We start from the raw sequence: 16,449 nt of genomic DNA, 5'->3' as shown, positions 1-16,449 counted from the left end.
GACAAATAAAGACTTTCTGATTTTTAAAAACATCACAAGGTCTTGCCCCATCTGAGTAGTGTCAATTAAAATATCGAAGCAAAATGTGATATAAACACTAGATCATAGCACCTTACGAAACAGGAAGAGTACTGCATTTCTTTAGTTAAAGAACTTTGATAAGAACTTCAAAAAGGGTCAAAGAAAAGGTTTTGTCAAATTCCTGCAGCCGTTGATATCCACCCATCTTCACAGCTTTGTGGGTTAGCAAACAGGAGTGCTTTTGTTCCGTAATGCCAGACTCTACCGAGGGACGTGACCTCTGATAAGCTCCAACAAAAGCGACACGACGGCTGAACAGCGAGCGCTTTGGTACCAGGAAGTGGAGCCGGTGTTCACGGGAGGAGTCTGAGAGAGAAGTGTGTTTTATCAAGAGCGCTGACAGCTGTGTGTGTGTGTGTGTGTGTGTGTGTGTGTGTGTGTGTGTGTGTGTGTGTGTGTGTGTGTGTGTGTGTGTGTGTGTGTGTGTGTGTGTGTGTGTGTGTGTGTGTGTGTGTGTGTGTGTGTGTGTGGGTGGGTGGGTGGGTGGGTGGGTGGGTGGTGTGTGTGTGTGTGTGTGTGTGTGTGTGTGTGTGTGTGTGGGTGGGTGTGTGTGTGAACGTGTGTGTGTGAACGTGTGTGTGTGGTTTTTGAAGTTTGAGCAATAGTTGAAAAGATGACGTGTTACGATTGAGCTCCAGTGTGTGTGTGTGTGTGTGTGTGTGTGTGTGTGTGTGTGTGTGTGTGTGTGTGTGTGTGTGTGTGTGTGTGTGTGTGTGTGTGTGAACGTGTGTGTGTGAACGTGTGTGTGTGGTTTTTGAAGTTTGAGCAATAGTTGAAAAGATGACGTGTTACGATTGAGCTCCAGTGTGTGTGTGTGTGTGTGTGTGTGTGTGTGTGTGTGTGTGTGTGTGTGTGTGTGTGTGTGTGTGTGTGTGTGTGTGTGTGTGTGTGTGTGTGTGTGTGTGTGTGTGTGTGTGTGTGTGTGTGTGTGTGTGTGTGTGTGTGTGTGTGTGTGTGTGTGTGTGTGTGTGTTTGACGATTCAAGCGTGCGTGAAGACTTTCTGTTGGGAAATCATTCCTGAAATGAAAGGCAATGTCGCGAATGATGAAATTCTTTCATGCAATGTGCAAGACGCGGCTGATTTTCGGTCTATGGGTCCTGTCGGACACATTTAACAAATGATATGTGTTTGGAATCAGTAGGAATGGAAAAGAGGATCTGATGTGTCCGGCGTAACATTCAGATAATCGGAGGATGACCTGCAGAGTCTCTACTTGGTTTATCAAAAAAAATTATAGTGACACAAATATGCAAACTAAGGAAGAGGGTTATTTCAAACATGTAGTCCAGAACAAATGAAGCAAAGAAAGTGAAAACCATTAAGCAGATTCAGGAAGTAGAAGTATTCACACTTAAAGTATTATCCTACAGAACAGCACAGCTTACAGAGAAGACAGAACATCTGACCCTTTTACAACTTTAAGGGAATATAGTTATATTTCTCTTGTATCCTGATTACATAGTACCGTACATGTAATCTTTTACTTTCCGAGCGGAATCACACTCATGCTAAAAGCCAAGAGTAGTGAGTCGCAGCAGATAATGGAGAGACAGCCTGAGAGAGGTTTTCCCCGCATGGCTCCTCGTCTGTAATCGAGAAGTGACGAGAAGGTGAGAACAGCAGGAGCTTCCCACAGGAAATGACTTTCTCTCCATCGTCACCGAGGAGAGTTTCAGACCCAGAGTCCACTTCTTCTGGCAAATATGTGGATTGAAGTCCTCGGAATATATAAGGTACCACATGTATAACAGGCCCCAAAATAAATTAAAACACTGCAATTAAAACCGCCTGAGTGCTTGCAGGTTGTCGTTAATATTTCTGACAGCCTGTATTTGTGATGCTGACGCTCCATAGCTACAACAAGGCTACAGAATAAAGGTTTATTAGCATTATGAAATAAGCTTTGGGTTATTTAACAAAGGGTCGGAGAGGTCACAGTCTAACTGCTGAAAAGGTTCACACATTCAGTGGTTATAAGTGCAATTATATAACTTTGAGAGAAGGTAATAACACAAATATCAGTTCAGAAATGGACCATTTAATTCACAAGTGATACAATACATCATGAAGTATGTAGTGTCTCTACTTTAAAGAGTCCTCTCCTGCTGATGTTCAGGTGTATATCAATATGTAGTGTCTCTACTTTAAAGAGTCCTCTCCTGCTGAAGTTCAGGTGTATATCAGTATGTAGTGTCTCTACTTTAAAGAGTTCTCTCCTGCTGATGTTCAGGTGTATATCAGTATGTAGTGTCTCTACTTTAAAGAGTCCTCTCCTGCTGATGTTCAGGTGTATATCAGTATGTAGTGTCTCTACTTTAAAGAGTCCTCTCCTGCTGATGTTCAGGTGTATATCAGTATGTAGTGTCTCTACTTTAAAGAGTCCTCTCCTGCTGATGTTCAGGTGTATATCAGTATGTAGTGTCTCTACTTTAAAGAGTCCTCTCCTGCTGATGTTCAGGTGTATATCAGTATGTAGTGTCTCTACTTTAAAGAGTCCTCTCCTGCTGATGTTCAGGTGTATATCAGTATGTAGTGTCTCTACTTTAAAGAGTCCTCTCCTGCTGGTGTTCATGTCAGTATGTGTAAAATATAACCCTACAGATCGCCTAAGTCTCGCTTCCTCTAATCAATCAGTGTTGGTGTTTGTTCCTCAGAGCCCACGGTCCGGACGCCATGATCCTGGTGGACGGCCAGCCGCTGCAGTCCAACGGGGAGCTGGGTCTGTCTCAGATGCTTCACATCGCCACGCAGATCGCCTCGGGCATGGTGTACCTGGGGTCGCAGCACTTTGTGCACAGAGACCTGGCAACACGCAACTGCCTGGTGGGCAACGGCCTGCTGGTGAAGATCGGAGACTTCGGCATGTCCCGGGACATCTACAGCAGCGACTACTACAGGGTAAGAGTCACTCATTCATCACGGTTATTTATATTCTGCAGGCTTTTCAAAGTTCAGGGTGTCAGGGTGATGACATTTAAAGAAAAGTACCATGTTGCCATTGTTTGATTATGTTTTCCAAAGTTGCATTGCCTTAAAAAAGGTCCGTTCAAGTACTTCATTATGCCTCTTCCTTTACACATTTTGACACAAGGTACATTTAGCATTCGCATTTGCATAACAAGAACATCCTAAACGACATTTAAATGTGTTCTCTTTTAGTATTTATATAATTTCTTACTTCTTCTCTTTGTTTGTTATTTTGTAATGATTTGCTAGCAGAGGTTAGTAGGGCTGCTATATGAAGTGGAATATTATGGATATGGAAATATGGACAAGTGACCATCCCACATCGCGGCAAAAGCAATATTTGATCACATCAAAATATATAGAAATTCATGAATAAAGTACCGTGGAGCTACAGGGAAGTTGTTATTCTACAGATGTAATAAAAAAAAACCTTGTTTGGTTCCAATCCTCTGAAAGAATCCCACCGTGGGTCTGCCGCATACTCTGCATCTCAAAAAAAGGCAATCTGGCTTAAAAATGAACTTTAAAAAAATACAATATCTACCATGATCATTTATATACATATTTATATGTTTCTTTGCTATGATATTTCCTTTGTGTATCGCAAATCATATCACAAAATCATTCAAAATGATATTTTTCCACTATCCTGCAGCCCTAGTGTTGAGTTACACTTCCTGTTCTTTTCCACGGAGACGTACACACTCTCCCTCCCCAGTGCAGCCCTCACACACTCCAGCCCTCACACACACTTTGAGGATGTTAGGGGGGTTTAGTCGAGGAGATGATCCAGCTGAGCCTCTTGTTTGCATAGTTTCAGCTTCATGTCCTCGGCTGTTTAACACGATCAGAAACTCTGCAGCTGAGGAGTTTAGCATGTTTCTGAGTGAGAATCAGAATACCTTGATATTATTTTAAAATTATAAGAAATCTAGGAACTATTGATCTAAAATGAAAAAGTTGAAGAAATTCCCGTTAAAGTGTTTCTGCAGAGAGAAAGTAGGTCTTAGAGACAAATGTTCAGAGTCAGAGTTCCTTAATTCGTCTCACTGAGGGGAAATGTACATGGGTTATATATATATATATATATATATATATTGTCAGAGGTAGGAAGTAGTGGAGTACAAATACTTCTTTACTGTACGTAAGTACATGTTTCTGGTATCAGTTACTTTACTCCACTACTTATTTTTCTGGCGACTTTTTACTTTTACTTCCTACATTTTGAACACAAATACCTGTACTTTCGACTTCTTACATGTTGAACTCAAATACCTGTACTTTCTACTTCTTACATGTTGAACTCAAATACCTGTACTTTCTACTTCTTACATGTTGAACTCAAATACCTGCACTTTCTACTTCTTACATGTTGAACTCAAATACCTGTACTTTCTACTTCTTACATGTTGAACTCAAATACCTGCACTTTCTACTTCTTACATGTTGAACTCAAATACCTGTACTTTCTACTTCTTACACGTTGAACTCAAATACCTGTACTTTCTACTTCTTACATGTTGAACTCAAATACCTGCACTTTCTACTTCTTACACGTTGAACACAAATACCTGTACTTTCTACTTCTTACACGTTGAACACAAATACCTGTACTTTCTACTTCTTACATGTTGAACTCAAATACCTGCACTTTCTACTTCTTACACGTTGAACACAAATACCTGTACTTTCTACTTCTTACACGTTGAACACAAATACCTGTACTTTCTACTTCTTACATGTTGAACTCAAATACCTGTACTTTCTACTTCATACATGTTGAACTCAAATACCTGTACTTTCTACTTCTTACATGTTGAACACAAATACCTGTACTTTCTACTTCTTACACGTTGAACACAAATACCTGTACTTTCTACTTCTTACATGTTGAACTCAAATACCTGTACTTTCTACTTCTTACACGTTGAACACAAATACCTGTACTTTCTACTTCTCACATTTTGAACACAAATACCTGAACTTTCTACTTCTCACATTTTGAACACAAATACCTGTACTTTCTACTTCTTACATGTTGAACACAAATACCTGTACTTTCTACTTCTTACATTTTGAACACAAATACCTGTACTTTCTACTTCTTACATGTTGAACACAAATACCTTTACTTTCTACTTCTTACATGTTGAACTCAAATACCTGTACTTTCTACTTCTTACATGTTGAACACAAATACCTGTACTTTCTACTTCTTACATGTTGAACTCAAATACCTGTACTTTCTACTTCTTACATGTTGAACACAAATACCTGTACTTTCTACTTCTTACATGTTGAACACAAATACCTGTACTTTCTACTTCTTACATGTTGAACACAAATACCTGTACTTTCTACTTCTTACATGTTGAACACAAATACCTGTACTTTCTACTTCTTACATGTTGAACACAAATACCTGTACTTTCTACTTCTCACATGTTGAACACAAATACCTGTACTTTCTACTTCTTACATGTTGAACACAAATACCTGTACTTTCTACTTCTCTCATTTTCCAAACAGGCTGTTTCCTTTAGTCTGAATGTGTGTTTGGTGGCGTGATCATTATTATTTAGAGTCATTGCGTGCCTATTGATTTGAACACGATCCGTGTATCCATCATTTCCTGGTCTTCTCTAAAGAAGAGGGACCAATGGAAACGTTGTCATGTTGCCGTTGGTCACCATGGAAACATTCATTAGCTAACAATGACATTATTGTTCTATTAATATAAAGGGAGGTCAAGTACTCTTTAAAGCAGCTGCTAGTTATGGGTACTTTTTACTGAAGTACATTTCAAAGCCTCTTTACTTTGACTTGAGTTCAGAAGTTTAGTCAGTACTTCTACTTTCACCAGAGTATTTTTTTTAAACATGAGTATCTGTGCTTCTACTTGAGTAAAGGATGTGTGTACTTTTGTGTTGTTTGAGTGGAGTGATGTGAGTGAGAGGAAGATGTGGACTTCTGTGGACTTTTGGCTGCATCACACACTCCGGAGAGGTGAAATGACTTTAGGTGCGTCTGATTTTGTTTCCCCAGCGTGGCAGCTGGGCGGGGGCGGACCTCGCTGGGGGAAACGGCAGCAGTTATGAAGCACTTGCCTGCTGGGTGAGCAGCTCTAAATAATTTGTAAAAGAAGTCTGTAGATGTCTGTAGAGTTTGGGACAACAATATCCTCCATGCACACCATCTGTGTGTTCAGTGTGTGTTGAAATCTGTTCGCCCTGCGGATGGACCACCAGTGTCAGGTTTACTGTAAGGAAAGAAAAATACATTTATTCAGATTTTATTAAATATTGTCTTGCATGATTCTCTTATTACAGAAGAGCAGCAGGGTAGCGAGGCTGCTAGAACCAAACAATAGCTTAACAACAACATTAACATAATGTATCAAACATACAGAGTTTTTTAACAGTTGCTTCACTTTAGAATAAACAAAACATATTTATACTTACATTAGAAGTTAATTATATGAATCAGCGATATAAAAGAAACAAAAAATATGAAAAAAGGGAACATTAAACATAAAAAGTTGCGACAGTTCCTCCATTTTAGATTAAACTAATGAACGAGTGATAATAAAAAAGGGCAATAACGGATAATAATGCTCAACCCTTTTTACACTTTAGAAATATGAACCTAAAAAGTATTAAATAAAATAGACATAAAAAGTCAAACTGAAAAATATTTTTGTGATATTTACTTTATTTATAAAATGAAGTATGAACAATAAAAGATAATTATTTCATCAATTATTTAAAATAGTACAAAATATGTATATAAATGTAAAAAATAAAAAATGTTGCAATAAAGTTTTTATATAAACATTGGAAGTTAAGTAAAAATGTCAAATTAAAAGTTACAATAACATAGACTAGACGGTTAGGGATACTCAATTTTTTTTTTTTAAAGGAGCAAGAAAAGCTATGTAATTAATAATATTATGTAAACCTAAAAAGTAAATAAAAATGTGCCATAAAAAGACGAAATAAAACTAATTGGCAATTATTATTTTTTAAATATAGCAATTTAAATTAACAATGTACAATATATCACTACAATAATGTATATTATAAAATATGAAGTGGTGTATTCATAAATATTGTTAAGATACAAATGTGTTTTAACTGCTGATGGCGAAATATATAAAATATGTTAAATAGATACCGTTATAAGTTCTCTATCCAGGAGAGCTGAATGAAACTGTGTGTTGATGTGAATCTGTTTAAATGACAGAATATCAAAGGAGTCCCTCACGCTGTGACACAAATTAATGCCATTTTAATTTTGCTGCCACTTTCTGAAACACTATATTAGAGGTTTAGCATCAAGGGTTTACAAACACAGCACTCACATCCTGAATGCTCGTAATGAGCCCTTTGTGGAGGACGGAGAGTGGATGCTCAGACGCTGGAGGCTTCATGTTACTGTGTCCTTTTTTTAATTCAACTTACGAAATATTAATATGTCGAGGCAAATCAGTCAAATAGCCCTCCGTTATCCAAACACATCGTTTTTAGTCAATGACCTACATTTTGATGCAAAATAACAAAAAAAATTGGAATGGAAAACTGAGACGTTGACTTTAACCTGTTAAGCCCCATGCCCCCGCCGGCTCTCCTTTATCAAAATACATCCTTTTTGGTCAACGATCTCAAGTGTTATGGCAAAATAACAAAAAATATACTGAAACGTTGACTTAAATTAAATGTGTTATGTCAACAGATCTCACGTAACTGTATTAGGTTAGTTGAAAGCAATCATATTATGCTCAACTTAATACGATTGCTTTCAACTAACCTAATACAGTTACGTGAGATCTGTTGACGTAATACATGTAATTAAAGTCAACAGATATTTCAGTGAAAGGAAGACCCCAAAAATCAAATTGAGGCCTCTTCAAACAAAGTCATGTATGTGGGTTAAAATAATTATACTATACCAGATAATCAAAAGTAAAGAAATGTAACATAACACAATTTAAAGATCAACATAAAATCCAATGTCAATTTTAGTTTCACTAAGTGGTGTTCTGACATTTTGCAGGGCTGAAATGTCTTTGTGTTTGCAGACGTGTTTCTGTTTCGTTCTCTTCTTCCCTCTCAGAGGCCGCTTACAAAAGGGTCCTTTGAAATCCTGAGGAATCTGTGAACTATTCATCGACTACAATGAAAAAGTTGAATAAATTCACGTTAAAAAAAGTTCTTCTGCCGAGAGAAAGTCGGTCTAAAAGACATATGTTCAGTTCCTTAATTTGTCCCAAAGATGGAACATTTACATTGTTGTTACAGCACCATAGAGACAGAGACACAAAATACCAATAACATACTATTAGATAGAAAGGCATGCACATAGTATTTAGAATCAAATAAAACACAAAATGTACAGAAGTACACATTCAGGGAAAATAAACAAATCATCCATCCATCCATCTTCTCCCGCTTATCCGTGGTCGGGTCTCGGAGGTAGCAGTTCCAGCAGAGAGCCCCAAACTTTCTTTTCCCACATCAACCAGCTCTGACTGGGGGATCCCAAGGCGCTCCCAGGCCAGCGAAGAGATATAATCCCTCCACCTGGTTCTAGGTCTACCCCTTGGTCTCTTCCCAGCTGGACGTGCCTGGAACACCTCCCTAGAGAGGCGCCAAGGTGGCATCCTAACTAGGTGCCCTAACCACCTCAACTGGCTCCTTTCGACGCCAAGGAGGAGCGGTTCAACTCCGAGTCCCTCCCGGATGACCGAACTTCTCACCTTATCCCTAAGGGAGACACCAGCCACCCTGTGGAGAAAACCCATCTCGGCCGCTTGTACCCGCGATCTCGTTCTTTCTGTCATGACCCATCCTTCATGACCATAGGTGAGGGTAGGAAGGAAAATGGTCCGGTAGACAGAGAGCTTTGCCTTCTGGCTCAGCTCCCTTTTCGTCACAACGGTGCGGTAAAGAGACTGCAGTACCGCTCCCGCTGCTCCGATTCTCCGACCCATCTCACGCTCCATTGTTCCCTCACTCGAGAACAAGACCCCAAGATACTTGAACTCCTTCACTTGGGGTAAGGACTCATTCCCTACTTGGAGTGGAATAATGGTAAATAAGTCATGTATATTTATAAAATAAGTTTAACGTTGTAGAATGAAATCTGTAGCGGGTAGATTTCAGTAATACAACTAAATCATATATTGACATAATAACATTCAGATTCTTGTTGGTATGGACTACCTACGAAGCAACAGACAGGAGTAATAATATTATTAGCAGAACATATTGTACATAAGTGTTTTGCATTGAGCCGATTTTTACATTATTGCACATCGGTGTCATTTCTAAGTTTTAGAAGGAGTTTCTTTGTATATTTTGATCCCTTCTTACATGTGTGTGTAACTTAATATATAACAAAATATCACCATGTCACTAAAGCATATCTTATTGGTTAGCCAGTAAAGAGGTTGTATATTAGGGGAAACAACAGAATAACCAAAAAACACCAACATTTCCAGCAGGGAAGTTAACGGATATATTTTATACTTTTATTTTGGCTAAGCCCACCCGAGGATTTTAATGAGCATTCCACTTAAGTTTCACACATCATTTCAAGTCCTTACACTATAACCTCCACCACTGTGTATGCAGTAAAGTGTGTTCTTCTTCTGGTTCTAAAAACACGACGGTTCATCTAATGGTCTCTAAAGACTCAGTCACAGCTCATTTAGCCGTAGGTTCTCCTCCTTAACGATTAACTGGTTCATCAGTTTGCTCTTGTCGGAACAATTATAAGCGTATTGTGAACTGAAGCTGCTGTGAGGTAGACACAATCAATCCTATTTTCTGAATTAAAAAAGGCAACAGTGATGAATGATTTTACAAAGTGGACCCCAGAAGACCACAAATGCAAAACCTACTGAAAGTGATCATAGTTATTTCATGTGGAAAAATTTAGCATACGAGCAAACATGGTTATTATGGCACTAACATCAAATAAACCTTTATCCCAAAATAAAAACTTTGGCAAAAATATGTGAAAATATCTAATATGTATTTGAAGTATTGTTGAGCTGCAGAGATATCCTGCCTTTAAAGCTTTCATACAGACTTGATGGACGTTGGCAAACTCATTGGTGAATATTCGGAGGGAGGTTTTGAGTTTGTTGAATAATGTACTGATGACTCAGCACACACACATTCTGCAGTGAGGAACAAGTATTGCTGTTCGTTTGAAGGATTGGGCAAAAACTGAGAAATGTTTTGTAGAAAAAAGACCAGTGTCAGTTTGAATTTAGTCTGGTGGGTTGGTGGGTGGGTGTGTGTGTGTGTGTGTGTGCGTGCGTGCGTGCGTCTGATATCTCTTTTATCCAGTACTAAATCTAAAAAAGGAGGTGCTTCTGTATTTCTGCAAGCAATACAAATACTACTCCTGACCAGATGTAGATGAGAAGGTTGATTCTCGTTAAGTGTTTGTTTCATCCAAAATCCAAAGTGTACAATGTTGGTGTTTTGGAAATGTTAGCACGACATGTTGGCTGTGCAAAGAGTGTGATAGAATATGCAGCAAGACATAACATGTTGGGGGAATTTACTGAAGAAAGTTTGGACGGTTTAATAATTGATTGAATAATCTACTGATCTACAGAGAATGCAGGGAGGAGGTTTGTTGAAAAAAGACCAGTGTCGGTTTGAATTTAGTCTGGTGTGTGTGTGTGTGTGTGTGTGTGTGTGTGTGTGTGTGTGTGTGTGTGTGTGTGTGTGTGTGTGTGTGTGTGTGTGTGTGTGTGTGTGTGTGTGTGTGTGTGTGTGTGTGTGTGTGTGTGTGTGTGTGTGTGTGTGTGTGTGTGTGTGTGTGTGTGTGTGTGTGTGTGTGTGTGTGTCCTTGTGATAGCATCGCTGCCCGCCCACACAGAGGAGTATTGACAGAGCCATGAGATAAGGAGCTCCTAACAGTTCTGGACACTTTCCCTGTGTTGAGTGATTATAAATAGCAGCGCCCTGCCAACAACACAACCCCCCGTCGCTGACTCCTCGCTTGTTGACTCCCGAGACTCTGCAACAGGAGGGAACATCTCCAGAAAGAAATGTATATTGTCCTAAATCACATCCATCTGTCATATCCGCCCGCTCAGGATGCGCTTTGTGTTGTTTTCAAAACGAGACAACAGCAGAGCCTGGAGACGATCGGCTGCACAGCTCCGGCTTCACAGATGTTTTCATGCCAGATATTCACAACATTAGGTGATGTTTCCCTGACTTCAGAGGGTGCAGCTCTGAATTATGGATACTCAGGAAGGGCTACATGACAGGGAATGCTCAAAAAGGAGCCTATGCATTAAAGTAGGACAAAGATTTGAACAGAAATGTTTCAGGGACATCGTCTCAGGGACAAATTGAATGTCCTTCTATCCAGGTCTAACTGCACTAATTCACTTATTAACCTTCAAGCCGTAAAAAGCTTTATATGGTTTGATGTAATTAAAGTATGTAAAGCTCTGAACCACACAGGGCTCTACACACCAGATGCTCGGTTTTCACTCCATACCAAGGCCATCCATACCTCTTTCCAACTTTCTGTTTTTATAGAAAAAGTGACATCTCATGTTTACGGAAAAGTCAAAAATCTTCTTCTTTTTTTCTCAGCATTTTGACTTTTTTTCTCCGAATTTTGACTTTTTTCTCCGAATTTTTACTTGTTTTTTCAAAATTGTGGCTATTTTATATCCGAATTTTGACTTTCTTTCTCAGAATTACTCTTTTCCTCAAAATGTTTTTTCTCGATATTAAAGTATCTTGCTACGTTCCAAAAGTGGCGTCTCCATCGACAACAGTGGATTTTAACACTGAGAAAAGCGGCATTGGTTCGGCGCCTAATGCTCACTGCGGATATTACTTTCCCTCAGGAACAAAGTGCCGAAGCAGCTTCCCCATGCGCTCCGGCAGCACTGCAGCCCTGATGCTGTCAATCTGCTGCGCTCTTTAAAAATCCTTATTAGGGTTATTATTTTTCAAAGTGTAATGACAGCTTTCTTTCAATTGAATGTCTTCTTCACTGCAGCGCGGTGCCATATGCATTGGAAGGAATATGACGGCCCTTGACAGCTAATTTCCGTCCGTCATTTCTCCTCGAACACCCAGTGACATTTGTGCGATATTAATTAGGAATGTTGAATCAAGGGTCCGAGAGAAAGCCGGTTATATGGCACTTTAATTTGTTTCAGAAATCCAATCCCAGGTGTCATGAAAGTATTTCAAATGTTTCTGAAAGCTGCAGGTATGTGTAAATAATGAGCAGTGACGTATAGTTTCCTGGCAGAGCACGAGATGCAGAGGCTTTCTTTTTGTTCTGCTGGAGAATATTAAAAATTCCTCAGACTTTCCTCCGGAGACTTGCTTGCAGCCTGAGTGTTTTCATTTAGCGGCGGCAGTGTTTTGTTCTCCAGTCCAATGAGCGTAACACTGTTTGAATGTAAAGAAGGGTGTTTTTAGGAAACAATTACAACATTGGTCTTTGAATATAAAAATACTTTTAAAGCCCGATCGTGCGTTTTTGAATCAGACTAATAGCTATCAAACTCTTACAATGTTATGATCTAATGACTCAGTTTCAAGGACTTTGTGTTCTTTGTGCCAGCAAGCATGTCTGCTCTGCTTTGCTTTGCAGAGAAATGGTCCCCAGGTTTCTTCTGTTTCCAGGATCAAACAGACATTCCTCTGCTGCATTATTTATCAAGCACAAGCTCCTCAAAACTGTATGCGGCTCGGTGCTAATGAGTACACAGGCCATATTTATTACTGCTGCATGAAGGGAGGAACAACTCTGCTGTGCCTCTCTCCTTGGGCCTTGTTTTTTCTCTTAGTCTAGCATTCCTGTCTTATATAATCACTATGTTATTGAGTAATAAATCCAAGAAATAAAGGAGAGGCTGCTGTTTTTCTCAGAGGGAAGTCTGGCTTTAGCTCGCAAGAATACTAGTTTGACATTTAGTAAATATGCTTGGTTACCGTCTCCGCTACAGTTCCATGAGGGGATGGATCTGTGTTGCATGTTGTTTGTTTAATCCTGTGTGAAACTTTGGCATTTTGAGAACGTAACCTTACGTTAGTATTCAGCCCAAGTGTTAGCTAACCGTTAGCCCCTTTACATGTCAGTCGGATGTCGTGATCGTCAAAAACATAGATTAATGTCAAAAACGTGTGTTATAAATAATTTTAGATTTCTTGATTGAATTATAGAACTTATTGCCATATCATACAGTGGCCGTGAGGTGCAAACAACGCCACGAAACATTTCCTTTTGTATAAACGCACTGCAGTTCAAAAAACAATATAAAAGTAAAAACACACATTTGTATAAACACATGCAAATGAGGAAACATCACTCAACAACACCGAGAAGCGTTTACTAAAAGTGCTGCATAAACAAAATGCTGCAAGAAGCTCAAAACACAAGGGAGACCAGGGGACACTAAAGAGTGACGCACACAGCTGGGAGAATAGGGGACACTAAAGAGTGACGCACACAGCTGGGAGAATAGGGGACACTAAAGAGTGACGCACACAGCTGGGAGACCAGGGGACACTAAAAAGTGACGCAAACAGCTGGGAGAATAGGGGACACTAAAGAGTGACGCACACAGCTGGGAGAATAGGGGACACTAAAGAGTGACGCACACAGCTGGGAGAATAGGGGACACTAAAAAGTGAAACACACAGCTGGGAGACCAGGGGACACTAAAAAGTGACGCACACAGCTGGGAGAATAGGGGACACTAAAAAGTGACGCACACTGCTGGGAGAATAGGGAACACTAAAAAGTGACACACACAGCTGGGAGAATCGGGGACACTAAAAAGTGACGCACACAGCTGGGAGACCAGGGGACACTAAAAAGTGACGCACACAGCTGGGAGAATAGGGGACACTAAAGAGTGACGCACACAGCTGGGAGAATAGGGGACACTAAAGAGTGACGCAAACAGCTGGGAGAATAGGAGACACTAAAAAGTGATGCACACAGCTGGGAGATTAGGAGACACTAAAGAGTAACACACACAGCTGGGAGAATAGGGGACACTAAAAAGTGACGCACACAGCTGGGAGACCAGGGGACACTAAAAAGTGACGCACACAGCTGGGAGAATAGGGGACACTAAAGAGTGACGCACACAGCTGGGACCGGAGCGCTTGGTGACGTTCAGGATGATAAAGCAGAACAACGTTCTCTGTTGCAGAGTGAATCTGTCTCATAACTGTCAGTGTTTGTCAGCATATCCAGAATGACTAGGTTAGCTACGTTAGCTAGCTAGCTTACAGCAGATCTGCAGTAATATCCATTTCCTGTTGTGTGCTTCATGTGTGAAAGGGAAACTCTGGATAATGTGGTTCTGAATGTCCGGATTTCTTTTTAGTAAACAGCTTGACTCTGGTTCCTAATAAAGTACTAAATCAAAGCCATGTAAAAAGCACTCTAATGCATTGGTTGTGATTTAAACAGCATCACAGGCCAGAGTTAATATTCAAAGTGCCGTTTCGAAGCCACTAAGGAGCCACCAATCTTCATATTTAATTGCTCAAGTTGGTCCTGAGAGATAAATACTGAAAATATGTGAATGTGGAAATTGCATGATAGCAATAGTGAGTTTGTTTTGGAAAACCTTCAGAAACTTTCACCACCCACTGGCATGCTGCGGCCAGAGTAGATACCACTTTATCTCCACTCGCAGCAGCGCAGCAGGTAGAGCCCTAATGGACATCATAGCCTCTGAAAGTGAACTTGTGTTTGAGCGAGGAGAGCAGAGATAGCGGCGTGGTTGGAGCAGGGAAAGGGAGAGTGTGTGTCGATGGTTATCTGGGGCCCTTTAAGATGTCTGGGGCCTCCCAGTGCTCCCTGAAGGCCACAGAGCGCCCGTCTCACAGCCCAACTGGGCCGGTAATCTATCCCCCTGCCATGCTGCTGTGCTCTCCACTCCGTTAATCCAATCACTCCCCTGCCACGGTGGGACAGGCAGAGCACTAATCCAGTTTACACTGCAACAAAAAAAGCCCCAGACTCATTCCTCACTCCCCGCAGAGCGTGCCTGCGTCTCCACGTGACATTGAGTGAGAAAGATGAGGATAATTACTGGGGCAATTATTTTATTTTTATTATGTCTTCAGACTTTTTTTTTCTTCCTTTCCCCACATGTTCCAAGCTAATTGCCATGGCCTTGTGACAAAAACCCAAGGTGATAGAAGGCAATCATTTGGGAAGCAGAGAGTCAGCCGGTTTTAAAGCCCCTCGCCACAGTGGCAGCGGAGAATCATTAGTATGCATCTGATGAGGTTTAGCCTTGCGTGCAATAGGCTGGGTGGACCTCAGATAAGTCATTTAGACTAACAGGAACTTAATTAATTTTGTTTAATCTTTGTAAAGCTCCACAGGGGGACAGATTGGTATACAGCCCCTCCTCGCCTGCTCCTTTACTTCAGCTCAGCCCACCCTGCTCAGAGGTTTCACACAGCAGGGCCATATTGGCTTAATGTTGTGTACAATACTAAAACATGTCATGTCTAATGAGACCAGGTGGAGTGTAAGTCACAGTTCGTTTGGCCATTATCTTGCAGTAGTAACCCCGGAAATGAGTGTGTGGGTTAAAGAGAGGATGAATCATCACGGACTCAGGGAAATACTCTCAAAAAGCTTAGGTAATAAACTGGATAAAATATGGCGACCTGCCCAACAAAACCGCCAAGCTCTATTTTCGGCTCCGAGACCTGGACCCACAATGCTTTGCCCATCGTCATCGACTGGAGGTTGTTAAAGCACTGGACCAATCGAGGTACAAAATCTATCCTGGAAGAATTACCCAGCGTTACAGAAGGGATATAGTGCAGCCAGCTAATTTTCACTTTCTTTCTTGGAATTCTGAACTTTTTTTACACAATTTTAACTTTTTATTTCTGTTTTTCGAAAAAAGTTCTCCGAATTTTTGCTTTTATTATCGGATCTCAGAAACAAATCTGAAAACAGAGACTTTTTGTGTAAATATATTTCTTACTTGGTATTTTTCTATTACAAACTTCTCTTAGGACCCTGTGAGATGGTCAATCTCTAAACGTTCTTGTAGAGAGATGTTTTTTTTTTCCCGTCGTTAATTCGCCACTGTTGTTTCGCAACCGCCTTACTTACACCAGGGAGAAGCTAGTTGAGCTAAAGCTGGCTAGCATGGTGTTTGGAATAACAGCTATCCCCACTGAAATCTGGACAGCACAGACACAACAACACAGAGGATGCAGCATACCGAAAAGACAAAAAGGAGGTTAGCTGGTTCCAGATTTAAGGATAAAATGAAATATAAGCCATGTCTCCCTCCTCTCATCATGGGGAACATAAGATCACTGGCTAATAAAATGTACGAGCTAACGGCGTTAGC

At 40.4% G+C, this 16,449-nt stretch overlaps 1 protein-coding gene across 4 annotated transcripts in view; it reads left to right on the top strand.

Moving 5' to 3' along the window:
- ntrk3b (neurotrophic tyrosine kinase, receptor, type 3b) overlaps window positions 1–16,449 on the top strand; it is a 290,186-nt gene that overhangs the window by 260,100 nt on the left and 13,637 nt on the right. For 2 of the 4 annotated variants that reach the window (XM_079667171.1, XM_079667172.1), the window contains 2 exons: window positions 2,738–2,981; window positions 6,096–6,164. In XM_079667171.1, the coding sequence (XP_079523297.1) occupies window positions 2,738–2,981; window positions 6,096–6,164 (313 nt within the window). The remainder of the gene's footprint in view (window positions 1–2,737; window positions 2,982–6,095; window positions 6,165–16,449) is intronic. The other 2 variants (XM_079667173.1, XM_079667174.1) reach the window with 1 other exon arrangement.

Source organism: Notothenia rossii (genome assembly GCF_949606895.1).
Source record: "Notothenia rossii genome assembly, chromosome: 2".
Classification (NCBI taxonomy): Eukaryota; Metazoa; Chordata; class Actinopteri; order Perciformes; family Nototheniidae; genus Notothenia; species Notothenia rossii.
The sequence above is the reverse complement of the archived record's forward strand: the minus strand, read 5'-3'. Positions and strand labels throughout refer to the sequence as shown.